Source organism: Orbicella faveolata, unplaced genomic scaffold (assembly GCF_042242905.1).
Source record: "Orbicella faveolata isolate gen_17 unplaced genomic scaffold, um_ofav_v1 contig_27, whole genome shotgun sequence".
In the NCBI taxonomy this organism is placed as follows: domain Eukaryota; kingdom Metazoa; phylum Cnidaria; class Anthozoa; order Scleractinia; family Merulinidae; genus Orbicella; species Orbicella faveolata.
In genome coordinates, this window is record NW_028301555.1 from 55,691 (window position 1) to 72,500 (window position 16,810).

General features: G+C 40.2%; 1 protein-coding gene and 3 pseudogenes across 1 annotated transcript; all 4 read left to right on the forward strand.

The window, feature by feature from the left end:
• The first annotated feature begins 1,782 nt into the window (after window positions 1-1,782).
• Window positions 1,783-2,978, forward strand: LOC149106989 (uncharacterized; annotated as a pseudogene).
• Window positions 2,979-3,720: 742 nt separating this feature from the next.
• On the forward strand, window positions 3,721-4,651 carry LOC149106990 (uncharacterized; annotated as a pseudogene).
• A 4,818-nt stretch (window positions 4,652-9,469) lies between these two features.
• On the forward strand, window positions 9,470-10,687 carry LOC110053080 (putative thiopurine S-methyltransferase; annotated as a pseudogene).
• Window positions 10,688-13,103: 2,416 nt separating this feature from the next.
• Window positions 13,104-16,385, forward strand: LOC149106991 (histamine H2 receptor-like). Its single transcript, XM_089297065.1, has one exon. It carries the CDS (start codon window positions 13,532-13,534, stop codon window positions 14,447-14,449), a length of 918 nt encoding a protein of 305 aa, XP_089153191.1. The 5' UTR covers window positions 13,104-13,531; the 3' UTR covers window positions 14,450-16,385.
• The last annotated feature ends 425 nt before the right edge of the window (window positions 16,386-16,810 follow it).

Consider the following 16,810-nt stretch of genomic DNA (forward strand, 5'->3'; position numbering starts at 1 on the left):
GTGTAGTTATGTTGAGGGAGATACTTAGATGTTTTGAAGTTCTCTTTGCTGCAAAAGATCGGAAAAAGAATTTGGTAGTTAACCTTTCCAAATTCTTAGAAGGATGTGAATGTCGCCGTTAGGAAAACAAGTTCACAAAGTGTCTTCTTCAGAATGTATTGGGCGTTGCAAATACGGCTAAACGATTTTTTTTGAACGAAAATGGTTTTAACAGCGTGAAATAATGGTAAATATATTGTGGAGAATCGCAGAACTTTGTGTAGCTGTGTTAAACTAGTAGCACTGTCAACTTTATTTGCCTTCTTGCACGCCATCGGAAACACAGTGAGTAGAATAAACATTGAATTCCAGACGCCCATTCTGTTCTTTTTTTTTTCTTTTTGCTCGCAGAACTATGAACTCCCTATTGACACATCGCGGTGTTAACCTGCACCAAATTTGCATAAATTGAATTCGCTGAAGAGAACTACTTAAGCAACAATGCTGGTATTAAGAGATAAACGCTATTTCAAAGAAAATGAAGCCAAAGATAGAAAGCGTGTAATTCAGCGTGAAAATGTTGCAGTCATTGTTATTGCAACTTTAAAACAACGCGGTAATACGTAAGAATGTCACTGACATGCTGAAAAGAGATGATTAACGGTTCTAGTTGTTAAATATGAGAGTCCTTTTACATATAGTCCAAACCTTAATTATTTAACTGAATTTCAGAAACAGCTTTTGGGCCAGACTGTAGACGCTCATTTTAGCCTATAAATTCCCAATTGGAAGAATATTTCGTGAATTTAAGGCTTTTCATGCCTTATCCAGAGCAAAAAGCACGTTTTGAGAATATTTGCTTCAAGATAATATTTCATGCGGGAAACTTAGGACCAATAATCGGTGCGAAATTGTGTCACGCAAGCTTTCGCAGCTCAATATTAGCTATGTTGATCGAACTCCTGTAGTTCCAAAAGGTTAGTGCCCAAAGTTTTATTTCCTCTTATCGATACACTAGCCTTAGTATTAAACATGGATATTGATCAGGGCTCCAGATCACGTTACACTTTTGAGAAACACTCCTTCAACCAGCAGCATGACCGCTTAAATTTTGAGAAGGCTCCCTGTGGGGCATTTTCAAAAAATCATAACTAATTTTTCTTGAGCTCGATTTTAAATATTTTACCGTTAATCGAAAGAAAAAATATGAAATAAAATTATCTGTAAGTTTTATTGTATTTGAGTGAAAGCGTAATTTTTCAGCTCCTTCAGTGCAACGCCTAAATTTGAATCGAAACAGAACGGTTTTACGGTTTTAGACCGTACTCGGAAGTCGTCGCCAGAAATATTGAAAAAAGCTAAATTATATTTAACAGACTCCGTTCGAAATATATGAGACAAAAAATGGTAGGAATTTCCCAGTTAGTGCTTCAAACCATTTTTTAACGCCATCAGAAGGGCGAACCCCCTAAAGAAACAATAAAAGGGGCCTGGGTATACCCACAAGACCCTGGGACCTAGATCTCGTGGTCCCGTGATGCTTCGGTGGCTTTTTTCCTTGTGCTTCAAACCATTCAATAAGTATTTTGCTTTTGCCCTGTTTTTTTACAAATTCTAACCGTTTTTTAGGGTTTGCCTCTGTGTTTTTACACAGTAAGTTTCTTTTAGGTGATATTTGTCCCTCTACAGGATATTTAAAATCGCTGAATATGTCCCATAGAAGACACAAGTCGCGAAAAAGGTCTCGCTCTCGGTTGCCATCTTCCCGCCAAAACTCTGTTTCGTCGCCTGACGTACGTCATAAAGGGTCCCCGCCGAAACGGCGTAAGGACGAAAACGATTCACTTCAGACGATTCTTCAGTCGATTGAACGTCTTTCCAACCGAAGAGACTCGTTTGAGTCCCGTGCAAATCAGCCAGAAACTATTGCAGATACTGATGATGATGCTTTGTCCATTATGGCTGGTGAAACGTCAGGCTTTGGGATTAGCAAATATTTGGCGACCGAAGCGTCTTTTAAGACTGCTACTACGCCCGTTGGGCACCCGTAGATCCTATTCAGGCACCCGTAGCGCCTACTAAGGCACCAACAGAGTCTAGCAAGACATCTGACGAAGCTGAAAACTCAACGAAATCTAGTAATGATCATGGGCCGTTCGACCCAGTTGCCAAGTCAACCCCTGGAAACCATCAGCTTCTTTCTCCAAGTTTCTGGATACTACTTTTTGGAGAAAATTACATTTTATCTTACCAGCCATCTCTTGCTATTTTGGATGACTGGGCGACTCCTGAAGTGGATGCACTCTCTGCTCTACAACTCGAGCAACAATTTAAAGTGAAAAAGTTTGTACAAGAAAGGGATGAGGAAAAATTTAATGTTCAGTGTACTTTCTTAATTGCCACGGGCCCACTTTGTGGTCTTCATGATTGTATCGAAAACGATTCAGCTCCGCTTTATGAGGAAATCGAAGTAGCTTTTGAACAAGTTCTTTGCCTTTTGGGCTCAGCCAATGCTCAACTGTCTATCCTGAAACGACAGAGAGGCCTCGCAGTCATAAACCGTTCGAGGACAAACCTCGCGGAACTACCTCTGCCTAATGCAAAATCATGGCTATTTGGAGATGATTTCCCCCTCTTAGCCTCAAAACATGCCGAGTTGTCAAGGGGTCTCACACAAAAAAAAAATTGGCACAGACTACAGGGAAATCCTTTTCTAGATGTAGTAATAGTTCCCAGTCTCAAAGCAGACATCGAGGAGACACCTTTAACAAATATCAATCCACTGGGTATTCCCACCCTTCTAAATCTCTGTCAAATTACTAAGGGCCTCGTTCAAAAAACGGCTTTTTCGTCCCCCTCCCCAGAAGGGACCTCAGCCAGACTCCCAGAGTGCATGGTGTCTTGGAGAACCCTAACATCGGACCCGCAGATTCTCTCAATTGTTTCAGGTTACATTATAAGTTTCCTCAAAACTCCTTTTCAAAAGTCTCCATCATTTACCCAAACATCGGGTCAGGAGGCGCTCCTAATATCCCAGGACGTGAACGAGTTATTGCAGAAAGGGGCCATACATAAGTCCCCTTTTACCAGAGACAGTTTTTTTTAACAGCCGCCTGTTTCTTGTATTCAAAAAGGATCTTTGCGTCCGGTGATACGTTCTTTGAACAAGTTCATTGTAAACGAGCATTTCTAGATGGAAAACCTTAGTTGCCTAAAGACGTTGCTTTTACCAGAGATTTTATGCAAATATATGCAGACTTAAAAGATGCTTACCTTTCTGTGCCTGTTCGCGAGTCTTCCCGAAAGTTCCTTCGCATCTTTTGGAAGGGAACATGTTACCAGTTCAAAGCTCTTCCATTCGGCCTGTGTTCAGCCCCCAGAATTTTTACGAAAGTTCTAAAACCTGTTGCTCCATTCCTGAGGAGGAAGGCCATTCGAGTCCTTATTTACCTGGACGGAGCTGTGAAAACTACTCAGCTGGTAGTGACTCTCCTTCAGTCCCTACGCTTTAAAATAAACCTCAAGAAATCATTACTGATTCCAACACAAGTAATAACCTTCCCGGGTTTCCAAATCGACTCAATGTGCATGATAATATCACTCACGGCAGAAAAGGCCAACAAAATTCTAGACTGTTGTCTCCGGCTGCTCGTTTCTCAAAGTTTCAAATTGCGAAACCTAGCAAGTTTAATAGGCCTGTTAGAGTCCTCGGGACCAGCCATTTGGCGAGCTCCACTACACTTTCGTCACTTGCAGTCAGATCTGATAACAGGCCTACAAATGAACCAGGAGTCTTACGACGCTTTGATTGCCCTGTCACCGAGTGCCAAAGTAGAACGAGCTCAGTGGTTGAAACACACACTCAATGCAAACGGCAATCCCGTGGACCTTCCTTCGCCGGATATGATCACAACTGACGCTTCCAAGAAAGGTTGGGGTGCAAAAGGATGGTCACAAAAGAGTCTCTCCAACACATCAATTATCTAGAGCTAAAGGCGTCCTTTTTTGGCTTTACTGAAAAACCTGTCTCAAAGGTAAGTCTCACGTAACCGTATCTGTCTGGCTAGACAACACTACCGCCATCGCTTACATCAACAACAAAGGGGGGACACGTTCCCCCAACTTATGACTCTGGTCTTAGAGATGTGGGATTGGTGTCAGGAAAGAGACATCCTTTTGATAGCTTCTCACATCCCAGGAAGAGACAACGTTTCAGCGGACAGGAAGTCCAAAGAATTCAAGGACATAGACGAGTGGAAGTTGGTCTCAACAATTATTCAGCCTTTTCTGCTGAATAGTCAGACGGATCTGCTTGCGAGTCGTCTAACCAACGAACTCACGGATTACATCAGTTGGAGACCCGACCCTGGAGCCATCTACACAAAGCCTTTACGATAACCTGGGCTCCTCTACGGGCTATGCCCCCCCCCCCCCACTTCAATCTGATATTCAAAACCCTGACGAAGGTAACAATCGACCAAACGGAGCTAATTCTCGTTGCTCCAGTTTGGCATGTCCAGCCTTGGTGGCTGATTCTACTGAGACTTCTATATCTCAGCCCGTGTTGCTACCGGACGGTCCAACCCTCTTAACGGACCCGACCGGCCTGAACCGAGTTCATCCAATGTATCCTCGCCTTCACTTGGCCGTGTTTCACATCTCTACTAACGTTTCCAAGCTGAAGGCATTCCAACAAACGTTGCTGATCTATTCATTGCAACTACTCGTACTTCCACCTCGTCGTATCACTAGACGGCAAATTGATTATCTTTCGTCATCTATAAGTGACATTCTAATTTTCTTAAAAGAACTCTTTAACGAAGACTTAGCATACCGATCACTTACCGTCCTTCGTTCTGCTATTTCGTCAACTCATCCAAAGATAAACGGTTTTTTCAATGGGTCAGCATCCTTACGTTACTAGGTTCCTTAAAGGAGCTCCCAATAAACGTCCTGCAAAGCCCAGGTATTCCCATACCTGGAATGCTGATGTTATGATTAAATACATGATTTCTTTGGGGGAAAACAGCACCCTATCACTTAAAGCTATCTCAATGAAGTTAGTCACCCTGTTTGCATTAACCTGTCCTGAACGGATTTCCACCTTGGCTTTCCTGGATCTCAGACATTGCAGCGTCCTTCCAGAAGGGGTGTTTTTTCAAACTCACCGTCCCTAGAAAAACTGGCAGTGCAGATAAACCATCGGAAGCATTTTTTGCCCGCTTTGACCAAGACAAGAAGCTCTGTCCCATAGATTGTTTTAGACAATATCTAAAATCATCCAGGAACGTTCGACCCGTTATCCCGTCTTATCTTCCCGATTAGTTGTTTATTTCATTTAAACGCCCCCACAAACTGGTCACTTCTACATCGTTGAGGCGTTAGCTACGAACCTTTATGAGTGCAGCAGGAATAGACAGTCACGTTTTTCAGTAAAGCTCACTCTGTGCGTGGTGCATCTACGACAGCAGCTGTCAATGCATTTGTCCCGCTGTCGACTATCATGTCAATTGCCGACTGGTCTTCTGCTTCAATTTTCAGAACATTTTACTATAAACCCTTGTTTACTTCAGACTTTGCTACTGAGTTGTTATCCTCACAGTAGATCTACTTGTACACTCAGCTATTCTTCTGCTGAGTTTTGTTTTATACATATAATAAACATATAATTTAAATGTTTTGTTATGTGGAACCATGGCTGTTTTATTGCTCTTAGTAGCAGCGTTAAAAACTACCATTTGTTGTCTCGTATATTTCGAACGGAGTCTGTGAAATATTATGAGAATTATACTAGGGCCGCGAAGCGGCCTGAAGTTATAATTCAAATTATATGAACAGATGAAGTGAGAAATATATGAGCTTCCCACCCTTCTTCCCTTCCTCCTATGGAGTCTCTCTTTTGCCTGTCTATTCCATGGCGTCAAAAAGCCAACGAAGCATCACGGAACCACGAGATCTAGGTCCCAGGGCCTTGTGGGTATACCCAGGTCCCTTTTATTGTTTCTTTATGGGGGTTCGCCCTTCTGATGGTGTTAAAAAGTGGTTTGAAGCAGTAACTAGGAAATTCCTACCATTTGTTGTCTCTTATTTCTCACTTCCTCTGTTCATATAATTTGAATTATAACTTCAGGCCGCTTCGCGGCCCTAGCATAATTCTCATTACTGCTATTTTTGTTTATCATACGGACTAACTGTTTCACACAGAAAGTTTGAAGAAATTCCGTTTTGGGCCGAAAATCGAGAGGTCGGTTCTTACACGGACAGCCTCTTAATACTATCAGGACCTTGTCAAGTTCTTTCAAGATATTTTCAATATGGCGGGACAGGCACCGGCCAGCCTCGGAAGTTCGTTCATTCACTGTTTTGTGGAGCGGGGCGTATTTTTATTCACAGCGACAGAGTCGAGCTCTTGTATTGCTTGGTTTGAAACTACCGAAAACCTGGAAACATCTATCTTCTTGGGATGGCTCTGAATTTGCTGTGTGGTTTTCGTTTGTTTGTGTTTTGCTGGACTCAGTATCATGCGGATCTTGAGCAGATGTTGAAGAAAAATCACTAAAATATTCGTCAAAATAGACATTGAAAGATGGAAACTTCCATTAAAGTAGGTCTTTAGTCAGAAGGAACTCATAATCGTCATTCAGAAACTGTAATTAATTAAATTCGTCAATTGTTTTGGGAAAAAAACAACAATAACAACAAAGTTTTGGCAGTAATAGTTGCAAAATTCGCCACACAATTGCTTTTTGCCTTTTATTTTCCTGAAATTTTATTGGTTACTTTAAACTAACCTTTAAATCTGATTGGTTGTTTTGTTTTACTGTCCCATTCTCATTGGCTGAGAAAAAGACGTGATTTAGAGCAAAAAATAGTGCGATTCGTGAATAAATCGCACCACTGAAAGCCAATCAGGTTGCAAGGATAACCAGTGATTTCAAAACGGATTTAATAAATACTAAAACTCGATAAAGAAACGGAGAACATGTTTTCTATTTCTTTAAAAAAAAACTGCCACGAAAAAAAGGTGAACAACTTGTTAACTTTGATCATCAAAATGTAAATTCTCTTTGCTCGCGCCATCATGCATTACGTCAACAGATCGTGCTAGTTCTGTTTGTATCGAGTTCCAGAAACACGATTTTTACGTATTTTCTTAGGACTGTTTTCTAATAAGCAATTAGATTAAGAGCTCGAGATTTCTATTTAAACAATAGAGTGTTTCTGTCGAGGAACTATCGGCTGATAGTTGCCCCGCGGAAATTTGATGTTCTTAATACAAATGTTCGCAAATATGCTAGTTTTAAGAACATCAAATTTCCAAAGCGCAACTATCAGACCGATAGTTCCTCGACAGAAACACTCTATTGTCTTTATTGCTCACCACCAAATTTTCTTCCGTGCGCCAGTTCAAAAATCATATTGAATAATTTTCAACTTTTTTAGATGAAAGCCGTGAAAGCCAAACGTAAAATTTGAAAAAGAAAACAAACAAAAACCCTCTTAATACAAATTCAATTGTTTATTTTCTATAAGCCCGCTTGTTTACAGAAATATTTTCACGGACGAATACTATCCATTCGGGTAATTTCCTCGGACGGGCACTATGGGCTGATAGTGTCTCTTCATGGATGAGCACTATCGCCTCACGTGGTCAATTTAAACCAATAAGAATCGGAGAAAATTTAGTGGTGAACTATCACGCATGGAAATCGAGAGCGAATAATTTAATTGTTTTAGTATAAATCTACTAGTCGTTCAAAACTTGATCTACATCCTCTTTACATACACTTCGAAAACGCCAAGAAGCAGCCGTCATTTTGTTAACAACGACACGCTGCTACGCTACTCACTATCTATCACGGAATTGATAGTGGGTAGCGTAGCCAATCAGAGAAAGGCATTCTGATAGGCGGAACGCTAGTACATTTGCATTAAAACTCGATAGAATCACGGTACATGTTTTCTATTTCTTAATTAATCAACGCAAGTTTGTCTCTCTTCACCTTTAAAAGGCAAGGAAAGCCACTGTAGGTATATTCAATTGGGTTTTTGAAGTTGTGAAAGTTTGCTTGGCTGTTTGTAGCAATCGCGCGTCATCCTGCTTGTCTCTCTGTACAATTTTAAGCAAAAAATGAGTCAATTTCAGTCAAGTTTACCTATCTCAGTCGTTGCTGGATTTGAGACAATTTCTGTGGAATACACTTAACGAATTTGCTCGCTATCTGCTACTCAGTTTACGGTAGAAAAGTCTGATTTCGAGTGTTTCGTAACGACTGACAGTTATTGTTATGTAGTACAACTTCAAACTTTGGACGAAATTTCACACCGGAAAAACACTTTTGGAGAACTTAACTGGTGAACTAAATGGAACTAACATAAAGTAGCTCGAAATAAATCTGTTCTTTCATACATTTTTTTAGGAATGGTTAGTAGATCGTGACTAAAACACCACACGAGTACATACGAGTAACATACGAGTACGAATAAGTAACATACAAGTAACATACGAGTAGATACAAGTATATACGAGTAACATACGAGTACTTACGAGTAACATACGGGTAACCTACCAGTACATACGAATAACATACGAGTACATACAGACACATACGGTAATATACAGGTTATATACCAATAAATTGGTTACATACAAATATATAGGAGCAACATACGATGGCGGGAGGGTAATAAAATGAAATGTACCATTTTTCTCTTTACATTTCATTTTCGCATATGCATCTTGCACACACCTGCGAGCGCGCGCAAGTGCCACACACGCGCGTACCACACCCATGCGCGTGTGCCACATACATGCGTCCGCCATACGCGCACCACACACGCACACACAAGCCTAGGCGCTGATGTGATATGATGCGACGTTGCGCGTAATAAACGCAGATTACGATGCTTGCACACAACATTTAGCGCGCGTAAATACCTCATAGAATTATATTCCTCGAAGTAATATGTGTGTGGCGTGCTGTTCAATGCATTGAAACCCTCTTCCTTTCCCCATGTAAGGGTAAAACTTTCAAATTTGCAAATTTTTGTTATTCTTTTATCATATGTGCATTTAAAATCTATATATATTTTAATCCAGATCAAATTTATTGTTTATGTACAATAATTCACCCTTCCATAGTGCAAGTCAGAAAACGGTTCAATAAAGACTGGAAACAATAATTTTACTTTGAAATGAATTTTCTACTTCACAAAGTGTTAATCAATGTATATTGAAAATTGAAAAAAATGAGCTATAAATTCTTTAGGCGGGTGACTGTAACCAGACATACTCGGGAACTGCAACAAACCATAGCGCTATGAAGATAATGACAGGCCTACACGGACTTCCCTCGTGAATTGTGGTAGCGATGCATTTTACTCGTATGTAATCGTATGAACTCGTATGTTACTCGTGTTTACTCGTATGTTACTCGTACGTTACTCGTATGTACTCGTATGTTACTCATATGCACTCGTATATAGTCGTATGTTACTGGTATGTACTCGTATGTTAGTCGTATGTACTCGTGTGCTGTTTAAGTCACAATCATGGTTTGTAGACTACACGCAAGCCAATTCAATGACAAAGTTGCGTAAGCAAACCTACTTGTAAGCTAATTAATCGCAAGAAAAAAAGATAACCATGTTATTGGCCTGCTTAGGGTCGGTCCGTATAATGAAAAACTGTGACCTTGGGATTGTGACCTCGGTCACAGTTTTTCACTATAGTTTATGGACCTCCTCAAGCTACGATGGCCGAAGACCAAGAGTTAATATGTATATTACAAGCAAGCAAAAATTGGTAAAATTGGCTGGCATAGAGAAGAAGTAAATGAATACCTCATCAACTACGTGGGCGAACTCACTGGTGGAAGGTCGAACCACGAGTGTTCTTTCCCCTGTGTGGGAAATCTGTCGACATGCGGTGGTTAGCTGACCAAGGACACACTATTGTGGGAGTGGAGGTAGCTAAGAAAGCAATTGAGAGTCTCTTTACAGAAAATAACCTGACTTTTACGCTGGAGTCAGTGAAAATGGCCGCAGGCGACGAGCCAGCCGAAGTCCAAAAAAGCAAAGAGAAGATCACAATCTTTTGCTGTGATTTGTTCACCTTCGAGGAAGAAGATGTCGGTTGGAAGTTCGTGGTTCCTTGTCTGCGATCGTAGCTTCAGCTAGAGACCGAGGCAAACGATACACGAAGAAAATGCATTCGCTTCTCGCCAACGATGGAAACTATATGCTGGAAAGCCATTACTACGAGATTGACCGTGGAATTAGGCCGCCGGCTAGCATTTCCAATGAACTAAGGAATGAAATTTAAGGGGAGGGTTTTACCATCAAGGAACTGGATGCTGACAGACAAGGGGAAGATCCTAATAGATCTTTATCCTTTGCTCATGACCGCCACAACCATTTGTTTAAACTGAAAGAAAACTAACGAACCACTACCTTTTTAGGTGAGGGTAGGATGCCAGACGATTTGTTTTGTTTTCGAATTCACTTGGACTAGGATAGGAAGAACCTTTAAAAAGTGCTTGATTTTACTTTGTTCACTCAGTAGTTACTGTCACGTTCGAATACTGCCGCAGTATCGGTCACGCCAAAACACTGCAGGACCGTGCAGACTGAGTAAGTTTCCCATACAGAGCCTTTTACGCGTTTGTCTATTGAATCAAAAGTCACATACATACTGCGCTCGTGCGGCCTGTGGATAAATGACAAACTTTTAATGTATCGAACACTCTTTTGTAACTAGAACCAAAAACAAAACAAAACAAAAATTGAGTCAAAATTAAAGGCCCAAACAAGTGTCTGCAGTCTGCATGGTCTACAGTGTTTTGGCGTGATCGATTCGCGGTATTCGAACGTGACAGTAAGAAATAATGAGTGAACAAAGTCGACGCAAACAAATAAAATCAAGCACTTTTTAAAGGTAATGGAACTTGACTCTAGCTTCTAACTGTCCATGAAGACAGCCAATTTTACTCTACATTTTTGGGGATTGTTTATTTTGGGGTTGCCTATTGAAACTGTCAGTGGAGTTCAGTTGGTTTTACGACAAACATGACGTCGGCGTGTGCATGGAATTTATAGCAGAGGGCAGGTCACGGAACATTAAAGATTTCTTCTTTTAGAGGTTTCCAAATCTTGATCCAGCTTGTTTTGAAGGCTAATCCAAGAAGACGATTCTTCCATAGATATAAATATTCAGGTAAGTATCAGCTAGCATAACTCAAGTTCGCAAATTTCACTGGAGTTCGTTAAGAAAGAAATTCGAGTTTTTTCGCTATTTCCAAGTCTAGTTGATATTTAGGCGAAGCTGCAATATGGTTACGTGATAATAGTCAGCGGATACCTAGTTTTTGAGTAGTGTCAGTTGACCATAAAATGGATGTCCAATATCAAAGATGTACGCTGTTAACTAAGGCCACGTGTCCTATTAGCTTGAGTATGGCCGCTATGTTGCGCGACGTCATCGTCGTCGTCTTTCTGCGTACGCGCCCACGAGCAATACCGTTAGCCACTTTTACCATAAGAAAAGCGATTCACGGGTTTCAACGAGTATGGAGCTCCGCTTGGCGGCCCTTCGGCTCGCCGGAGCTCCGCTATAAAGATAGGTTTCAGCCAACCGTGTTTGAATTATAAGCACTTAAAACTAAAACTAAATGTGTTTTTAATAGGTTGTATCGTTGCTATGGTACCCTTTTATGCCGTTAAGATGACCACAGCTTGTTTAACAACAATTGGCAATTTGTGTGATACCATTGTTTTAACATTACAAGTCAATTAGGTGTAGTATTATAGCTACTGACCGTTACCGGCCAGCTGAAAAACAAACTCGTTATCAGGGCCTTTTCTTTGGAATTTGGAAGGGAAAATTTGCAGGGAAAAGGCCTGGCAACCAGGTTGAATGTAAACATACAAATATGTGATTGCAATTTCCTATGGTCCTTGTTTACATCTGCCATAAGACTTGACGCAGTTTTGCTTCCTGTGCCTCAATCTGACCTCGGAGATTTTTGTTCAGATCTAATTTTAATTTATGCAAATATAAAAATGTACTTGAAGGTAAACACCTGAAACTTAGATGTCGAGAGTAGACATAAACACTAAGGAAAGTTATAAGCTGAGAAACATGTAAGAGGTTGATACCTGACACCATCCTCTGATATTAGCTTATCTTGATTTATCTTTTCTACGGGCTTATCTTGACACATAAAGATGTGTGTCTTTTTTATATTCTTTATTGATGTCACGGCAATTTGCAATGTTTGTAAAACCAAGACTCTGAGAGGCTCCATAAACAAAATTTTTATCAAACGCTCCGAATGCGTTATCAATTCTTGACATGTCTCGCCTGCCACACATATTGTCATTTGTTTTTATAAACATGAATAGGTGATGGACAAATTACATGAAAAACGTCTTGACTGCGATCGTAAATTTCACATCTGTTGCTTTTTATTGGTGTGTTTTGCGTTGCACTATTGCTTAATGTAATTTGCATTTTTACTTTAACATTTGTTTTTTGTTATTTCTTCACTATATTCTAATTGTATTTAAAAGTGATTGACCCACCCTCGCTATCCCTGCCAAAACAAAATATTTAGAATTAGCTTTTCCAATCGATCCAATCGATCAAAGGGGTTCAATATTTCAATTAAAAAGCCGAAATGTGTCTTGATTTTTTTTTTCTACTACGACTCCATTTTAATGATAGCTCATATTGAGACGATTAAAGTCCCTCAAAGTTCTAGTTAAGTGTTTGCTAGCAACTTCTCATTTAAAACCGCTTCAATATGCAAATTATCCGAAACTGTTCCCCATACATTTTTTGGAGTATTAGCCACAAAGATGCGCTTATAACTTCCGGTTCGCGGCTTCGCATGTCACGTTAGCACGTCCATGTTGTTTTGCGTTCTTTCTTCTGTTCTTCTCTAATTTTCGAGCAAAAGAGAGACTGCTCGCCGTCTACCATTCCAGTTGAATGGTTCACATTTCGGAATTTCAACAGTTCACTGGTTATTCCGAAAGTCTTCCCTTAATTAAAATTTCCGTTCCATCTGCCCCCGGTTCGAAAGATCAGAGGCAAATTTCAGCCGATGAAAATTAACATGTATTTTACTTGAGTCGCAGTAGGGATTTTGAGTCAAGCGACTTTAATTTAGGTGATGGTAAATTACTGAAAAAAATGGGATCAAATCAAAGGGAAACCGGCTTTTGTCTGAGAACGCAGGCAGTTTAAGTTAACCGAGTTCTAGTCAGCGGGGATCTTCTGTATAAATAACAACTTAAATTGTCCGTTTATTTTGGATAAATAATGGCTGCTGATTGATACATCTGAAGAAACCGTCTGGGTGAAAAGCATTTCCGGCACTAAGTGGGAACAACGGCTGTTGAAGGATCTTAATGGCTGGGTCTTAACGTTCATGTTGCCTTGCTTTTCCCTAAAGCAAGAAAAAACGTCAAAGAATTATTCTATTTACTGTTGCCATTTGTGGAAAAGGTAGCTGGCAGTGGCAAGTTGATTATATCGACGCAGACACTGATGATGAACGACACCGGAAGAGACAGCAATGGATCGGTAGATCATAATTTAAACAATGAAAGCGATGCGAACCCCAAGACTATTCTCACGATAATCTGCCTTCTCAATGTTCCACTGATGCTCATATCCATTCTGAGTAACGCTGTGGTATTGGGCGCCATCAAAAGAACGCCATCCATTCGCTCAACGTCGATGACTTTGCTCTGCAGTCTCGCTGTTTCAGACCTCCTAGTTGGTGTCATTGGTCAACCGATATACATTGCTGATCTACTGACAAAAAACAGTTTCATCTCTCAACTGTCGATAATGGTAGGGTTCTCTGTATGTACAGTTTCCCTCCTCACAATATCAGCTATAAGCGTTGATAGACTTTTGGCTGTTCACTTTCACCTTCGATACCCTACCTTAGTGACAAAATCTCGCGTTAAATACACTTTGGCAATAATATGGTCCATCAGCTTCGTCGTATCGGGTTTCAACCTTTGGAGAAAACGTGTCTATCACCTTTTGGTAGCGCCAGTGATCTTCGTTTGTCTGATAATTTCCTCATGTTGTTACATAAGAATTTATCAAATTGTCCGCCGTCACCAGTCAGAGATGCGGGCTCAGCAGCTTTCAGTTCAAAGCAGCAACAAGGAACGAGATGGTAGGCATGTGGTAGAATTAAGAAAAAGTGCAATAAACACATTTGTATTCTATATTGCTTTAATTATATGCTATAGTCCAGCGTATATTTTGTTGACACTCAATGGACTCTTACACATTAAATGGAAACCGGAATGGAACTTTGCTACCACTGGAATATTCATCAATTCAGCAGTCAATCCATTTTTGTATTTTTGGCGTCTTCCCAAGCTTCGAAAAGCAGTTGTCAATACAGTAAGACAGATGTTCTGCAAGCAAACGGAAGAGAACTAGAAGAAGAAGGAGAAGAAGAAGAAGAAGAAGAAGACGAAGAAGAAGAAGACGACGAAGAAGAAGATTAGAGGATCTTCTTTTTCATCTTCTTCTTCTTCTTCTTCTTCTTTTTCCTCTTCCTCTTCATCGTCCTCGTCTTCTTCTTCTTCTCCTTGTTCTCCTTCTTAATTCCTCTTCTTCTCCTTCTCCTTCTACCTCCTCTTCTTGTCTTCTTCTTCTTCTTCTTCTGTTCTCTTCTTCTTCTTCTCCTCTTCTTCTTCTTCCCCTCTAGAATCGAAAAATATAAAATATATAATGCGTTCGAGCAAATTAATAAGGGCGAGGTACCTTTTACGGGCTAAAATCTGTGGTTTGGTAAGGTAAGATGAGTTATTAAAAAAAAAATTGAAATGATTAATCTCAAACTATGAGAATAAAAACTAAAAAAATCTTTGGGGTAGCTAAACATGCTTCCACCACGAAAATCTCGATCAAAAAATTTCGCCTGTATTACAGAGCACACCCAGTAAGTGTACAGGACACCAACATAAAATTAGGATGCGCTCTTCCTTTGCTAGAACGCAATAAACAATATTGAATCTTACATGACGAAGTGTTTTGAAGTGGGACAAGAGGAGAATTAGCAATACACATTGAAGTTCCATTTACTTAATTCACTGTACTTTAAACTGTTATCATAATCATCATCGTCGTTTATTTAATAACAAAAGATATTGACAATACTCCAAAAGCGGCGAGGAGACCTTTCGTAAGCTCGGTAGCGATGAAGAACGCACGGTAGCGACTGGTAATTATTGAAAGGCTTTTGCTCTCTCTTATCTCTTGACAAGTAATACTGAGTATTTCAAAGCAACTCAATCTTGCTTTGTATCGTTTTGTTTTTGTTTTTTTGTCTTGGTTGTTGCTTGTGTATTTTTTGTTTTTTTCTTTAAGGTTGAGCAGCTCAGTATGGCACATCCGAGCACATTTAGGCACAAAAACAATATACATATTTTCTTTTGACAGGGTAAACGATGATGAAATACTCTTCTTCAACTATTTTTTTTCCCATCATTGTGAAGCCAGAATAAAACAATAAGAGCAATTTCGCGATTTTCCCTTTTTTTTTTTGCGTTGTTCTCATTTTATAAAGATTAAGCTGATTAAGATCAGTGAAACAGAAAGCCACAACAATTCAACAGGCTAGGCATCAAGCAAAGAGCAACGTGTTGGTGTTAGCAACCATCAAAAGATCACCTTCACTTTATTCATCGTCGATACTCCTCATCTACAGTCTCACTGTCTCGGACCTCGTTGTTTGTTTCATCTGGCGCAACCCGGCGCTCTTCATCGATACCGAGCTTACAAAATTGCATCTCGTAAAAATGTAAATGTAAATATTATTATAAATATTATTTATAGTGGTCATGCACTTAGCTATACAAGCAGTAAGCTTAGCTAGTGTACAGGCATGCCACTGAAACAAAGGAAATAAATGTTTCAAAAAATTTCAAAAACCCAACTGGCAGGAGGCAGACCAGTTGGCTATTTACAAAGCGTGACTGACCGAGGATTTGAACACGGGACGACTACCGAGAAACAAATCCCGCTAGTGGCAGGGTGGAGGCTTGAACTCTGGAGCTCCGGATTACAACACCAGCGCCCTGAACCACTCGATTACGCTGCCTCCTTTGTAATTAAAAATAAACCTCCTCTTCCACTAACTGCGTCCATTGCAATTGTACCGCAAAATGTACCTTCCATCTTGATGACCTACTCCGGCTGTTCTCGGCAACAAACACATTCTCTTTGCGTCGGTATGGTTGCACATCTCTCACAAGGACACCACAGAGCATTTTCCAACCAATCATTCAATTCAACTTGATTATTATCTCCCGCGGAATCACTAGCACGTTCTGGCTTCAAGAGCAGCCATACTAAAGCTCAAAAAAACAAACACACTCTCGGACGGAATGACGTCACGGATATGCGGCCTGGCCTTCAAGCTCCTTTCAAAATGGCGGCCCCCAGTGTCGAACTTTTCACTTCTTTTTCATTGGGATCGCATCCACTTTAGAAGCTAAGACCAACGGCGAGTAACTCAACTTAATGCGAACTTTTTATGTCAACCAACAACTTACCTAATTCAACTGTTTAATCTTATTGCTAAATAAAATTCTGTGACAATAACGTAGTCATACACTGTACCTTTGCAATGATGGTATCATCCTGTTGGTTTATCGCCACAACCCTACCAGAAGTATTCTCTAAGATAGCTACTTGACGAGCATTCATTTCTCTGTCAAATTCCAAGACAGTGTGAGTCTTGAAAAGAGCTGTTTAAAAACAAGCAATTAACTCAACAAATAACACTTAAAAAAG

Coding starts and splice junctions, on each gene's coding strand:
- LOC149106991 (XM_089297065.1), top strand. CDS start 13,532: ATGATGAACGACACCGGAAGAGACAGCAATGGATCGGTAGATCATAAT.